Source organism: Pipistrellus hanaki (assembly GCF_964339955.1).
Source record: "Pipistrellus hanaki genome assembly, chromosome: 9".
Lineage (NCBI taxonomy): Eukaryota > Metazoa > Chordata > Mammalia > Chiroptera > Vespertilionidae > Pipistrellus > Pipistrellus hanaki.
Genome location: NC_140511.1, coordinates 47,600,542 through 47,615,669, shown reverse-complemented (window position 1 = coordinate 47,615,669; position 15,128 = coordinate 47,600,542). Strand labels below are relative to the sequence as shown.

Here is a 15,128-nt window from a genome sequence, read left to right as displayed (position 1 = left end):
ATCCTGTGGGCTTTTACATATTTGTTGAGAATGATATAAAGTGTCTGCTTAGCTTACTGGGTAGGTCAGCTTTTATGCCTAAGAGAAAGCACTCCCTGCGACTGCCAGAGGTCATGGAGTCATCCAGCAAACCTTTCTTGGGAGTGGAGCTAAGGTATGAGTGAGTGGACAGCTAAAATACCAGTGGCTATATAGGACTTTTGTAACAGGACCATTTGAAATCTGAGCTTCCCATTCTGTATGAATGTCCCTGTTACCTTGGTTTTATTGCGGAGAGGAGACAAGAAAGTAGCCTTGCTCTATAGAATGTCATGTGGCAGTGCAGGTGAACCTGTGCCTCTGTGGTTATACCAGGGTGTACACCTGTGTAGGCACAAATGGGTATATCAGCAACAGGGAGGGAGAGGGGGGAGAGGAAGAGAGGGAGAGAGAGAGAAGTGAGAAAAAGAGGAGAGAGAAAAAGAGAAGAGAGAGAAAAGAAAAGAGAGGAGAGAGAAATGAGAGAGGAGGAAAAGAGGAGATAAAGAGCAGAGAAATGAGGAGGAAATAAAAGGAGAGAGTGCTCACATGGGGGGGAGAGAGAGAGAGAAAGAGAGAGAGAGAGAGAGAGAAAGAGAGAGAGAGAGAGAGAGAGAGAGAGAGGAGATGAGAGAGAGGAGATGAGAGAGAGAGATAAGAGGAAAGAGAGAAAGTGAATGTTGTGCACACTCTGGAGTTGAGATGTAAGCAGATAATTCATGATATTGTGCGTTTTTTTTGTTTGTTTTTTTTTTGTTTTTTTTTGTTTTTTTTTTCCCCTGCTGCAATAAGTTGCTGACATTCAGTCTTTAAGCAGAATATAGACAACTTGTGGTTGTGTCTGTGTTGATAACCTAATGGTAGGTTTATTAAACTAGTAACCAAATGTTGCCTTCATCTGGGATATTAATTTTCTTGAAAGTTTTTTTGAACTTGACAGAACGATGAATGATAAGGATTTTATTTTGCTGCCATCGCCTCTTGGGTTTAGCTCAACAGACCTTTGGTGGACCCTTGGTTTGGGTCAGGTCTTATTTTGGGCACTAAGAGACCAATGTTGAATAAAACACCTCCTGCCCTCAAGTTGCTCAGTGTTCTCCTAAATAAGTCTTACCAAAACTGAGCTAAGCCCAGCTGGCATGGCTCAGTAGTTGAGCGTCAACCTATGAACCAAGAAGTCAAAGTTTGATTCCTCCTGGACAGGACACATGTCTGGCTTATGGGCTCCATCCCCACTGGGAGGTGTGCAGAAGGCAGCCTATTAATGATTCTCTCTCATCATTGATGTTTCTATCTCTCTCTCCCTCTCCCTTTCTCTCTGAAATAAATAAAAATATATTCAGACAAACAAACAGCTAAGCCAAAGGAGTTAGACTGAGCTAGCAATAGATACCATCTACTCATGTGCCAGGCCAAGGACCTTAGAGGACAGTGCTGGTGCCTGGCACTGAGCTGCATTGGAGCTTCCCCACTCTCTCCCACCTTATTTGCTCCACACACAGTTCCCCAGATCTGTATTTGCAGACTTACTCATTGTCCTGGGGAAGGCTCTCTCTTCTTTGCTCCTTCCCATCACATTCCCTCCCTATATCCAATGTTGATTTTTTTGGGGGTCTCAGTCTCTGTCAGGCTATTTTGTTAAAAAAAAGAATGGGTTCGAATTCCTTTTATACAGCAGCATAGTATTCCATTGTGTAGATGTACCACAATTTTCCAAACATAACCAATGGACATAGACACTAGGGGGTTAAAGGCTTGTGCCAGAGGTTGGAGGAGGCTGGGGGGAGGTCAGTGGAGGGGAAAGGAGACATATGTACTACCATTTGTAATATTTTAAACAATAAAAAAGAAAAGAAAGAATGGGTTCTCTTTGAGGGAGCCCATTGTTTCTCTAGTAGGATACAGAGTCAGGAATGAGCATCTGGTAAAAGCAGTGCTAATTTCTCAAATGTCCCAGGTCCCCAAAGCTGGTCCATACAGATTCAATTACTGGTCTCATTTAAGACTGAGTCTTAGAGATCAGGGGTTGAATTTCTTAATTTCTGCCTGGTATAGGTTTGCTGAATGATGTCTATTGGTCCCGGGAGCAGGAGGTAGCAAGTAGGGAACAACTGCAGGTTACCTTTGGAAACTGTCTCTATTCTGAATTTCCAGGCTGTATAACCACAGAAGGTGGACAACTGTCTCGGACAGATACCCATGCTTATGGAAGTTTACAGGGACCATCATCTTTTTATCAAAGCCACCAGTCTCCAGTAGCTCAGCAAGAGACTCTTAGTCACCCCTCACACAAGTTCCACTCTCCAGCCTTGTGCTCCTCGTCTGTGTGCTGTTCTCACTGCTCCCCTGTCTCGCCCGCCCTCAAAGGCCAGGTCCCTCCACCCAGCATACACCAAGCTCACAGCTTTAGGCAGCCCTCTGAGGTGGTGCCCCAGCAGCTGGGGTCACTGCAGTGTTCCACCTTGCTACCCAGAGAGAAGGAGCTGCCCTGCAACCCTCAACCACCAAAGCTGATGCAGCCCTGGCTGGAAACCCAGCCCTCTGTGGAGCCGGAGAGCACATCCCAGCGGCTGGGGCATCAGCTGACCTCCCAGCCGGTGTGCATTGTACCCCCGCAGGATGTTCAGCCTGGAGCCCATGCCCAGCCCACCTTACAGACACCCTCTATCCAAGTCCAGTTTGGCCACCACCAGAAGCTGAAGCTCAGCCACTTTCAGCAGCAGCCACAGCAGCAGCTGCCACCTCCGCTACCTCTGCCACCCCCACCCCCGCAGCAGCCACCCCCACTTCTACCTCCATCCCAGCACCTGGCATCTAGTCAGCATGAAAACCCTCCAGGGCCTGCCTGTTCCCAGAACGTGGACATAATGCACCACAAGTTTGAGCTGGAGGAAATGCAGAAGGACCTGGAGCTTCTCCTTCAGGCTCAACAGCCCAGCCTGCAACTGAGTCAGACCAAATCACCTCAGCATCTTCAGCAAACCATTGTGGGGCAGATCAACTACATCGTGAGGCAGCCAGCCCCCATCCAGTCCCAGACCCAGGAGGATGCCACACAGGTGAGCCTTAGAGTGGCTTGGGGTACATATTTTCCCCATCCCACTCAGGAACACAGCCTCCCAATCACAGGGTGGCACAGGAACACAGTCTCTTCATCTTAGGGTGGCCTTGAGCCAAGACTGCCCTGGGCTCCACCTCCCATCTCAGGAACCTCCAGAGAACATAGCATCTAGTCCCAACATAGAACGGGGCTAACCACTCTCAAGAGTGGCCTAACTCAGCCCCGTCCTCTTCTGTGACACCGGAACCTTGCTCATGACTAGACCTTTCTGATCTGTGCAGGATTTCCGCCAGTGCCATGGCAGAGAGGGGCTGCCTCTTACCTTTGTAACCTCCTCCCTTTCCTTGCTGGGAACTTATGAATCTCAGACAGGGGAAAGGGAGAACTTAAAGAGCAAGGGAGGGTATGCATTAGATGCTAGTGAGCAGCATCCTTTTTTTTCCTTTTACTTATTAAATTGGGGTGACATTGGTCAACATGAACATAGAGGTTTCAGGTGGGTTTTTATGTTACAAGATTGTATATAGCACCGGGCAGCATCTTTATACCACTGCATAGCTATTGGCTTAAAATATAATTTAAGCCTGCTAAGCTAGGTATGCTTTATATACAGTGCATCCTTTATCCTATCAACAATGCTGTTAGGGAGGCATTACCATTTGTATTTCATAGGTATAGAAGTGGAGATCAAAGAGAGTGAGGTTCTTGAGATCATGAAACACAGTGGTAGAACCAAGTTTTGGATCCAGGTCTGTGGACTCTGGAATGCCATGGAAAGGGCCTGTTTTCACCCTGGGGGATGATGAATGCTTCTTTCAATTAAAAGCCAATCGATGAGGTGCAGCCTCTGAGATCTTTCCTGCCATCTACATCTTCATTCTTAACTCTTGCTTTTCTTTTTTCCCCCCCAGAGCTTCCTATTGCAACCACCTTCTACTCTCACTTTTCCCATAGTGGTGTCTCCTATAGATCTGTAATCAGTTATATCTTCAAAGCAGCTCTATAGACTTCTACTTTATTACAAAATATAAGGCCTCACATTAATACTTAGTACTTCCAACTTTAGATCTTGTTTCAAAGTTTTCCTCTGAGGTCAGTTTCTATGAGGGGATATAGACTAATCTTCATCATGGCAGTGTAGGGTCTAGGGTTCATAGAGGACCACAAGCTAAATGTAAGTCATAACTGTTATGACTGCTAAGGCAAATATGACAGAGTTAGTTCAGAATTCTCCACTGGGGGCTTATCCTAAGACTGTTATTAGGATACTAGAGGCCCCTTGCAGGATGATTCCTGCAATAGGGCTTCCTGCTGCGGTCTCCACTGCCCCGCCTGCTTCCCTTCCTTCTCCACTGCCCTGCTTGCTTGCTTCTGCAGCACTTGGCTTCTTTCTCTGCTGTCTTCAGTCTTCACTCTGGTCTGGATAGGCAAATTAACCTCCATCTTGGTTGGGTTAATTTGCATACTCACTCTGATTGGCTGGTGGGCATGGCTTGTGGGTGTAGTGAAGGTACGATCAATTTGCATGTTTCTCTTTTATTAGAGAGGATATCTTAGGAAGAGTTTAGATAAGAGTATCTTTATTTCTGAACAAAATTTTAAGCAGTTCACAGTGGTGGTAGGGGGAGTGCAGGGCGGGCACTAACAATGACTGCAGCTGCTGCTATTGCGGCAGCTACTCTCTGCAGTGAAACCACCCAAGTTTTTATTTTCTTCTACAGGCTACAGATGAGCCCCCAGCATCTGAAGTCCCAAAGCCAGCTCTCTCTCTTGACAAGAACACTGCTGCTAACTTGCCCCAGTCATCTAGGGAAGAAACCCCTCACAGTGTCCCCTCACTGGACAACACTGCCCAGCACTCCTCGCCAAATGTGGTGAGAAAGGTACTAACAGAGCCTGCTTTTTCTAACCACGTGGGACCCGCTGGTAGCCAAGACCCCCAGAAGCTGGATGAGGAGGACGGGGTGGGGGGAGGAGTCTCCCTGTTCCATCCCTGGAAGTTACACAGCCCTGACTCATGCCTTCTGTCCTAATGAGTCAGCAACGTAAGTCCTCCTCACCCCTTTTCCGCCCCCACATAGATACTTAAAATGGGACCAGCTAAACTTCATTTAGAAAGGGCAAGAGCCAGTTTACTGAGCACTTGCTCTGTGCCTAGAACTGTGCATGTGCTTCACAAGCATCTCAGCTCACCCAGCAGTTCTGTGAGGTGGGCATCCCCATTATGTTGCTATGGACACAGAGGTCCAAGGCCCTAGAGCTAATAGATAAAAGGGCTTTGTTTTATTTAAAATGAGATCTGTCAGATTCAAAGCCTGAGCATAACCCTCTGCAATGGAAAAGGTGAAAACATTTTATGTGACTCCACAACCTAACATTGATTGGCCTTGGAATTAGAATCAGTGGAATTTGTTAGATGAGTACAGAGATGTCCTGATTATCTAGGGCCACTGAGATCTCTTAAACATCAGCTACTGGAGCCCTCCCTGTGCACCCACCTCCCTGCTTGCTGGAAGTGTTCATTTACTGAACCCCACAACTCCTCAGCTGTCCTACTCTTCCCCCTGTCCTTTACCCCCCACCCCTGCAATCCTCCTAACAGGAATCTCAGTACTGTGTCATGCCCTCCACTCAGCCCTCCCTATGTACTTTGGCCCTTTTCATATTATTGCCTTCTCTGGTCTGGTTCCCTTAGCCCTCCTGGTGCTCCACTCAGCCCTACACCTGAAGCCCTGTCAGCTATTTGGTACCCTTCCAGTCTGCCCCCTCTGCCGCAGTTCACTAGTTGTTCTGTGTATCTACCCCCTCACCATGTTTCCCTAGCAGCACCGGTGCCATCTATGCTTAGGTCAGTCTATCTCAGTGATATTTGAAAATTTAGAAAAGTAAGGGGTGAGCCAAAATGAAATGTTTACTTAGAAATCCCTGGTGACTCTTGAAGTATAGATAGGTCTCTGGTATCAGTGGCTTTTGGTTTATGCCTGTCCTGTCCTACCTGTTGAAATGCATTGCCTTAGAGGGCATCGAGTTGCTATAAATAGGCCCTTTGTGGCTTCTAGGGGTTTACTACTTGGGTCCTTAAATTCTTATACTTAGGCCAACTGCCTATGCATCCAAACATTTATTCACTCAATATTAAAAAATATATATATATATATATATATAAATCTCCTAGTACGTGCTAAATATTTTTGCTAGGTGTCAGGCACACATTAGTGAATAGTTTCACACTGGAGCTTACAGTCTAGACAGTTAAGCAACAACAATCAATTATGATAAAGTGCTGTGATAACTATTGGGGAATATAGAAAGAACACCTAGCCCTGGGAGAGGGACTTTTCAGAGAAGATTCCTAGAGGGCATGATTTTGAGCCGAGATTTGAAAGACAAGTTAGGCTAGTGAAAGAGGTAAGGGTGGAGGGCTAGAATAAATAGTCAAAGGCAATGGCAAGTAGGAAGCTCCAGAAGTGAGAGAAAGCCTCGGGCACTTAGGGGGTCTCAGATAATTGGGCTTGGTAGGAACATGAGATGTAATGGGGAATGGGGGTGAAACCAGAGTCTGAGACCTTGTGAGTTAAGCTCTGGAGTTGGCATCCAATCTTGTGGGTTGTGAGGAGTGAATGAAGAATTTCTAGCAAGGAGGGATCTGGTTTGAATGAAATTTTAGAAAAGTCACTTTAACTGCAATAAGGGAGACCAAAATAGTACAGAAGAGAAATAGGAGAGGCTGAATGAAGTCAGTAGTGATGGGGCTAAAGAGGGAGCAAGGATATCAAGAAAGCAGATTACAGGAGCTTTTTGTACTCAGAGCCTGGTCAGCTATGGGAGGTGAGGGAAAGAATGTTTTTTTTTTTTTTTTGTGTGTGTGTGTGTGTGTTTTGCATAACACCTAGGTCTGTTTTGTCCCCCTGGTTTACCCTTCACTGAGATGGAAGCATGAGAAGAAGGTATATTTGGGGGGAGAAAAAGTTAAGTTTTGAACTGTTGATGGTCTTCTGTGGAAGCTGCATTAGAAGATGAGCAAAAGGCACGTAGCTGTAGATGTCAGTAGTTCAGAAGGAAGCATGGGAATTTCCCGTGTGCTAGCACAATTCATGCAGAAAATGTCACTGCTTGTTTAACGAGTCTCAGTTCTGTTCCTAAACACAGGACAGAGGAAGGAAAGGAGATGAGTTATGAATAGGTTGGTAGTGAAGGTCCTAGGAACTCTAATTTCTCATTTGAGCTGCCATGGTTCTTATTATCCTGGGCTCATGCAGAAATTTATAGGGCAGGGGGCCTGGAATTTTTCAGATGTTTTATAGACTTCTTTATGGCTCGAACTCCCAGAAAAAGGAATGTCAGGGTTGCCATTCTTGCCCAGAGAACCCTTTGGGTCTACTTGACTGAGAGAGTCCTAATTAAATACAAAGCTACTTAAATAGGAAAAAGGGCTTTCTTTTTGAGGGCAGTCATTGCCTTGAGCCTGGAATTGGGCAGGGTAGAGGGTATGAAGATAACATTTTGAGCATCTTATCATTAAATGGTAATATTTTGTATAGCATTTTCTGCCTTTTCTATAGATTTTTATGTGGATTATTCTATTTTATCTCTTTGTTTATCTAGAAATACTATAAGCAAGCCACTTTCTTGCTCCCCTTTGAAAGATGTGGAAACTGAGACACAGAGGTTAAGTGACCCATCCAGGAGTTATACAGTTGATTATTGGCAGTGTTATGACCAAAGCACAGGCCTCTTATTCAACCCTGTGCTAGTGACTAGGTTAAATTTTCTCTCTTTGTGGGCTGCAGTGGAGGAGGTAGTACTTCACTTGGCCTCTCATGTGCTGGATTTTCCTGTCCTTATAATCACTGAAGCAGCCTGAGGCCTTGCTGGGGAGAGGTCTTAGGAGCCTAATTTGGCCTTGGTTTTCTTTATCTGCTAAAGATTGTTTAGCCTTTCAGCCCACTCCTCAGCCTATACTGGCCTGGGTGCCAGGGAAGTCAGAAGCCTATCTGAAGGTCACAGACCAGAGGAACCTATGGCACCGGGCACCTCTCTGTGTGTTCTGTGGGACTCTTTCATGCTCTGAGCTGCTCACTGGCTTTATATCACCCCAAGGAAGATTGTGGTTACAGCACAGCCGCTGTGCACAAATACCTAGGACTTGATACTAAATGAGCTGATGCTAAAAGCATCTGAAAGTTCCAGAATGGGTTTTCTCGTGGCTTGAGCTCTGCGATCTCAGGAGCATTTTATCCCACCACCTTCCCTGACTCCACCAGGATGTTTTTGAATGAAGTTTGACATTTGCCTGACACTAGCTGTTACCTATGCTTCCTGGTCTTGGTTTAGCCACCCTGAAGAAAGACCATGGCCACAGCTCTGCAGCAGAACCTCTTACCTCCCAAGTGAAACTGGAAGACTTTTGATGGCTCCATTTCATACTTCTGAACGATTAGACTGCTGAAAAAGACACCCCCTTTACGCAAAGCTCTCATGGAGTCAAACCTGGCAGCATCACAGGGAGCCCTGTCTGAGCCCCACTTCACCTGCAAGAGGGATCTCTCTTCTGCACATCATGTGGCCCCACATCTCTAACAGAGAACTTTGAACCATCAGGATGCTGCTCATGGCTTGAGAGGAGTCTGGGATGTATTTTCAGTAAATGTTACTGAAGCAGTAGGCATTCCTGTAGTCCATATGATTAAGAGTGATGCAGAAAGTAGAGGAATATGACTTATACAAATAGCATTTATTACCATTATTAAAGCACTTTGATGCCTGAGCTCTAAATTTGATTCTTACAACTCAGTGAGAATCACGTTAACCTGTGGAAAAAGGAATTAAAACCCAGAAATGGGAAAGGATGTGCTTAAACCCATACTCTAAACTGGGGGTGTGGAACCATTTTTCTGCCAAGGGCCATTTGGATATTTGGATAACATAATTTGTGGGGTATATAAAATTATCAATTAGAAGCCTGCTGTATTTGGTCAAACATTTAATTAACTTACTCCTAATGGCTTGGCAGGGCCAGACCAAATGATTTTGTGGGCCTTATATGACCCATGGGCTGGACATTCCACAGCCCTGAAGTCTAAACCCTGGCGTAAGTGAAGAAATACTAGGCATCCTGTCTTCCTAGTCTCCAAATCCACTGCCATGGATCAGATCATGCGTTCTCAACCTCAGCAACCATACTCTCCTCATTGCCTAGCCCTGAGAACAGCTGTTGCTTAGAATGTTCCTGAATAAAGTGCCTGGTGAGGCTTTCTGTCCTACTCAGGAATAGAGGCAAACACTCCCCAGGCCTGGTTCCCTGAGTCTAGCTCCCTCTCAGAAACCTGTCTCCTTAGCTCTAGCCTGGCTTAATTCACTGACCAAACTCAAGCTCTTTGTTTAGGTCTCCTGGCCCATGAGAGAATAGGTTCTTGCCTGTAGGTCTTAAATTTCCTTACCCTGGTCTGGCCAAAATACCTCTGACCTATTTGTCTAGTGTAGCCAAGGATGCAACCCCTCCAACTGTTTTGAGAGTTCCTCTCATTCTTTCACTTCAGATTCACTGGAATCCATTGATTCCTTTCCTCTTCCTTCCATCTCAGGCTCCGGGGTCCTCTTTGCTTTTTCCATCTCTTATGATCATCAGGGCACTGGGCACTCTTTAGTTATCTCTTCACCACCCATGAATGTTTTCTCATTTGACTTTGGTCAGTTAGCCTAAATCAGCATAGTTATAGCCACAGCAGTAGCCCTAATTTGTACAGAACACTCACTGTCAACAAGAGAAAATCAGTTTGTGAAACCACTTGCTGGAAAGTTAGTTCCTTCCTCAGCTATCTGATTTAACTGTTTCAAGATCTGCTATACTATTTTAAACCAGCCTACCTCAGAAACTGCTGGCACACTCAAATATCCCAAGGATTTAATTCACAAATCTGTTTACTGCTATTCTTGTCTCCTTATCTGTTTCCTTCAGCCAGAGTGAAGGCCTTCATTGTGTTTCCAAGACACAACTGCCAAGTCACTGGTCCCTTCTCATACTACCCGTTCACATGGTATGGTTAGTCTTAGACAGTTTTAACTTCTGAACAAAACCCTGAAACCAGAAGTGAGTGGTCAGAGCTTCGGAGTAGCAGCAGAACACAATGTCACGAACTCCACACACTATATTCTGTATGAGACCATAAGCCCACACACTCAGGTGTCTAGTCAGTAGTTTTGATCTAGAAATCTTAGCTGTATGGTTTTCTTGGGAAATTATTTAGTTTTTTTACATTGCAGCAGTAAGCAGATCAGAAGTAGGGAGTCAGGCCTTCAATAAAGGCAGCTAACACCCGGGGAAGGTGAGAAGCTTCGCCTGGAAAAGTGGCGCCATGTAAGCCCCGAAATGACAAGCAACGCCCTGCATTCTCAGACGTTCATCAAAGTTCCTTTGTGTCACTAAAGAAATGGTCTCATTAGGCCCCAGGTGCTCTATTTAATAAGACAAGCTAGTGTGTAAGGTGTTTCAGAAGTACTCCCATTCAAAATAATAGTTTTAAGGTATGTTTCAGATATTTCGAAAATGAATTTCTGTGGAACACCACTCCATCTACACTACTTTACCCCCAGCACTATTGTCTTGCTGTAAGAACCTGAAATTGATATTAAACTCAGGGCATGTGCACTAAGTGTCTGCTTATTGACTTCTCAATTCTGTCTTACTAGGGCACTGGCTTTCTAGCTAATGGCACAAAATCAAGACCAGCCAGCAGGTTTTTAAGGCTGGGCTCAGGTTTCTAGTCTTGGGCCTGCCTATAGGGGCTTGGGAGATGTGGGTAATCACTCTGTGTCTCAATCCCTTCCTACAATGAAAAAACAGAGCTTCCTCTGATATTTGACATCACTATGTGGCAATAATTAGAATAATAATGTTGACACTTTGAACTCCAGAAAAAAGATTTGTGTGGTAAGGATGGGGAGAGGAAGGAGGCACAGCAGGTAACAGTGTGGGTCAAGCAGGAAAGACAGGTTAAACAGGTGAAGGGTGGCATAGGTGACCAGTAGAAGAGGGTGCAAGTCAGACAATTCAGGGAAGTAGCAGGCCAGGCAAGCTGTGGAAGCAGGCGGTTCAGACAGATAGATTATATACATTCTGGATGGGGTGATTCAGACACATCATAGGTCAGGGAGATGCAAACAGAGATGAGATAGAAATAAAGAGAGATAAGAAGAGGAAAGGGACTAGCACAGGAACATACATTTTGGGGGAGAGAAAATTAGGGGCAAGTGAATGTATCCTAGGTCAGAGAGGTAAGAGGGGGTGCTCTTTAGGTTCAGGTCATTCTCCCCTCTCCCCCAAAGGTAACCTAAGTGGATTGTCAGAATGAATGTTTTTGGCATTTTTGACTTCTTTCGTTCCCTGAACTAGAAAGTGTTCATTTTCACCTGAAAACCTCAAGTATACATTTCCCCCAATGAAATCTGAAGATTTTGTATGTAAAGATGAGATCATTATATCAGTTGTGTACCTGCCAGCTTGGAAGTGTCAGTGATTGCTCTATGTAGGCTTTACCGCAGGCCATAGACTCACCTTCCTCATTTCACCTGTGAACAGTCGTGGTGCTAGAGAGGGCAGGTGGCATCATCTCCATTGACAGTTGAGCTCCTCCTGTGTGTGAGGCACCAGATGTCAGGTGTGGCCACATTCCCAAGCCCTTCTCCAATGCTAGCACGTGCTTCAGAAGCCTTTTCCCTCCTTGTAGGCCCTGGAGACTCAGCCTGCTTTCCTGGCCCTGAAAGTAGGCCCTCCCCTTACCCCTTCTCACCTAGCAGCCCTGGCAGGAGAGTAGGATGGAGGTTCTCAACTCATCTCTTTCTATATATGAAATGAGTACCTTTTGCAGCCTTTCATTCCAGAGAGACAGATAAAGCATTTTAAAATAATTAATAACTCAGCAAATATCGATTCTAGAAATGCCACTGTGTTTGACAGCCTGTAGAAATGTAGTTGGGGCTGGCTTTCTATGGCACTTGCTCTGAGGTTCTACTCATAATTCCCCCAGGGACATTGCCCAGGTTCTTGTTACCACTGCCAGAGCTTCACCCCACCTCCTGACGGCCTTAGCCTCCTTGAGATTGGCTGTAGCTATGGAGGCAAAAGAGACCGGTCTTGTCTGCAGTATCTTAGGGCATGTTACTGACCTTACACTGTTATGATACTGTTACGGGAGTTTATGGAGCAGGTCCATCAAGTTCACGTTAAAATAAATTGTGGCAGTTGCCATAATTTTCCCACGGCTCATTCTGCATGTCCTGCTTTCCTCTATTATTATATTAACTCACATTTCAAAATATGCAATAAGTAACCAAGACAGGGGATCTGATATCCTACAAATGTGATTTCTACCCCCTAACCTGGAAAGTTTTGTCATTGGGAATTTAATTTTGTGCATATCCTGCGACATATTGCACCTGTCATTCCTTGGAATGGGCCCAGGTGGACTTTGGTGTTCTTTTTTTATTTTTATTTAAATTTAGTAAATCTTTATTGTTCAGATTATTACAGTTGTTCCTCTTTGATTTTGGTGTTCTTAATGCTTGGCACTAAGGTTCTCACTGAAAGGCAGAGAGCCATCTGTGTAGTCGGTAGATGAAATGAACACCAGGACTGCATTAAATATATATGTCAAATCGGAAAAGGTGAAAAACAAAACAAAAAACTAGCTCAAAGTATTAGATTGTCCTATGTAACAGAAGGGAATGCAATCATCATTGGGTATTCTTGTCCATAGACAAAAAATATAGAACAATAGAAAGCAATGGTAGTACATAACCAGGACAGCAAAGGGGTGATTGAGATAGTCCTTGTTTTTTTTTTGTTTTGTTTTTGTTTTTTACCGCAGTCCCTTAAACTGTGCTCCATGTCTAGTCTGCCAAATATGGTTTGAACATTCTCCCCATCCTTCTTTCTCTTCAACCTTTCTAATAAGAAAGGGACTTCAGACTATAGAGGAAATTGAGCCCCTTTTTAAATTGAAGGCTATTGAATTACCAAGGAACATATAAAAAACAAACTTTTTCTTTGGAGACATAGAGGGTATTTAGCTATTTGCTTTTAAAATTGAGAATTAAGCATAGAAAATATAGACTTTGCTAAAACAATAAGGGGAAAGAATTGGGAGGGAAGAGAAAAAGATGACAAGAATAGGGAAAACAGGAGAGGAAGAGAGAGAAGGTCAGGAGGAGAAGGAGCAGGTGAAGGCAGGACAAAGAGGGAAGAAGAGTATGGCAGAGGTCGGGGAAAGGAGTAAGCATAGAGAAGGAGAGTGACAGGCCAGGATTAAGAGTGTGGCTTCAGTGCCAGAGATCTGGATTCTAAATCTATAGACGTCCTACCTAGAGGTGAAATATTGAAAGGATTCCCCCTGAAATCAGGAATGAGACTGGGATGGCTACTCTCATTGCTTCAATTTAACTTGGTCCTGGAGGTCTGAGCTACTAGAGTAAGGCAAGAAAAACAAATGTAAGGAAAGGAAGACATAAAACTTACTGTTTGCAGATGACATGATTTGTGTGAACAGAAAACCCCCAAAGTGACTTTAACAAGGTCTCTGGGTAGAAGGTCAGTATACAAAAATGAATTGTATTTCTATATATGTGAGCACCAATAAAAAGAAATGGAAATTTACAAAGTTAGGTTTCCAATTACATTAAAAAGAAAACCAAAAAACTGCAGATGCCTTTCTGGAAGGAGGTTCTCAACTCCCCTCTGTCTTCCTGTAGATGAAATGAATAACTTGTCTTCGTATTCTGCAGCTTTTCCTCCAGTGTAAACTTAGGGTCACAATAACAATAACAACAATAATAGCAGTAACCGGGTGTATTGAGTACCTGCAATACGCCAGACATTGTTCCAAATGCTTACATGGATTCTTTCTTTTGGCCTTCACAGCAACCCTTTAATGTTTGTTGTGAGGATTAAATGATGAAATGTATGTGAAGCACTCAGCAAATTGCCTTGAATATAATAAACTCTTAATACATTTTAGCAGTATAAAAAACAACCAATATGTTAGAAAGGTGCATAGACTCAGTTGTTAGTAGAACTAAGCTGTTATTCATTTGGCTTAACATTTGTAGAATAAACAGTCATGCATTATTGTTATTTTTTAAAAAATTTAATAGCTCATTAATTTACTTATTTAGTCAGGCACTGTCTATCGGTTTGTGAATACAGAGGGTAAGCAAGATAGATAAAAATCCATGCCCCGATGGAGTTTACAGTTTGTAGGGGAAGCAGACATCAGTATCAAACGGTGCCACAGATTGTGCTATTAGAATAAAGTACAAGGGTTTATGAGAGCATAAAAGGGGGAGCTGGTATGAGCTGCATCTCCCCCCTCCCTTTGCCATCCCCAGCTAACAGCCTCGCTCTGCCCTGCCTTTGCTCCTGCAGCACTCCACCTCTGTGAGCATCATGGGCTTTTCCAACACCGTGGAGATGGAGCTGTCATCTACGAGGCTGGCGAGGGCCCTGGAGCCACAGATCCAGAGTGTGAGCAGCCTGACAGCTGCCCCCCTTCAGGCGGTACCAGGCCTGCTGAGTGGCCCCCCGCCAACCGTGTCCAGCCTGACAAGCGGACAAAACCAGGCTCTGTCTAGCCTGACAGGCAGCCACGTGCAGACAATGCCCAGCCTCATGCGTGGCACAGCCCGGTCCATGCCCAACCTGATTAGCGAGGCGTCCCAGGCCATCACAAGCCGGGCAAGTAGTTACTCTCAGGCCGGGCCCAACCTGATGTCTGATCCCAGCCAGGCCCTGCCAAGCCCGGCAATTTGTCCTCTGCAGAGTACGCCTTCGGCTTCTGATGTGCAGCCTGACACCAGAGCCAGTGGCAGTCCTGGCCCTGGCGATGGGGCTGACCCCTCCGTGGGGAACACCCTCTGTAAGGTAAGTCCCGGGAAAATGCCATTCAATTATCTCTGCTCACCACGGGACAAAAGGGTGGCCCCTGAAGGCCTTATCCTGGCTTTCATTTAATAGCTCTGTGACCACTAACAGCAAAACATGTCTGATTTCTTTGAT

At 44.9% G+C, this 15,128-nt stretch overlaps 1 protein-coding gene across 2 annotated transcripts in view; it reads left to right on the top strand.

Moving 5' to 3' along the window:
* Window positions 1-15,128, top strand: part of TRIM66 (tripartite motif containing 66) — a 38,905-nt gene that overhangs the window by 14,064 nt on the left and 9,713 nt on the right. The window contains exons 9-11 of one of the 2 annotated variants that reach the window (XM_084893467.1): window positions 2,173-3,077; window positions 4,801-4,962; window positions 14,499-14,993. In XM_084893467.1, the coding sequence (XP_084749593.1) occupies window positions 2,173-3,077; window positions 4,801-4,962; window positions 14,499-14,993 (1,562 nt within the window). The remainder of the gene's footprint in view (window positions 1-2,172; window positions 3,078-4,800; window positions 4,963-14,498; window positions 14,994-15,128) is intronic. The other variant, XM_084893468.1, reaches the window with a different exon arrangement.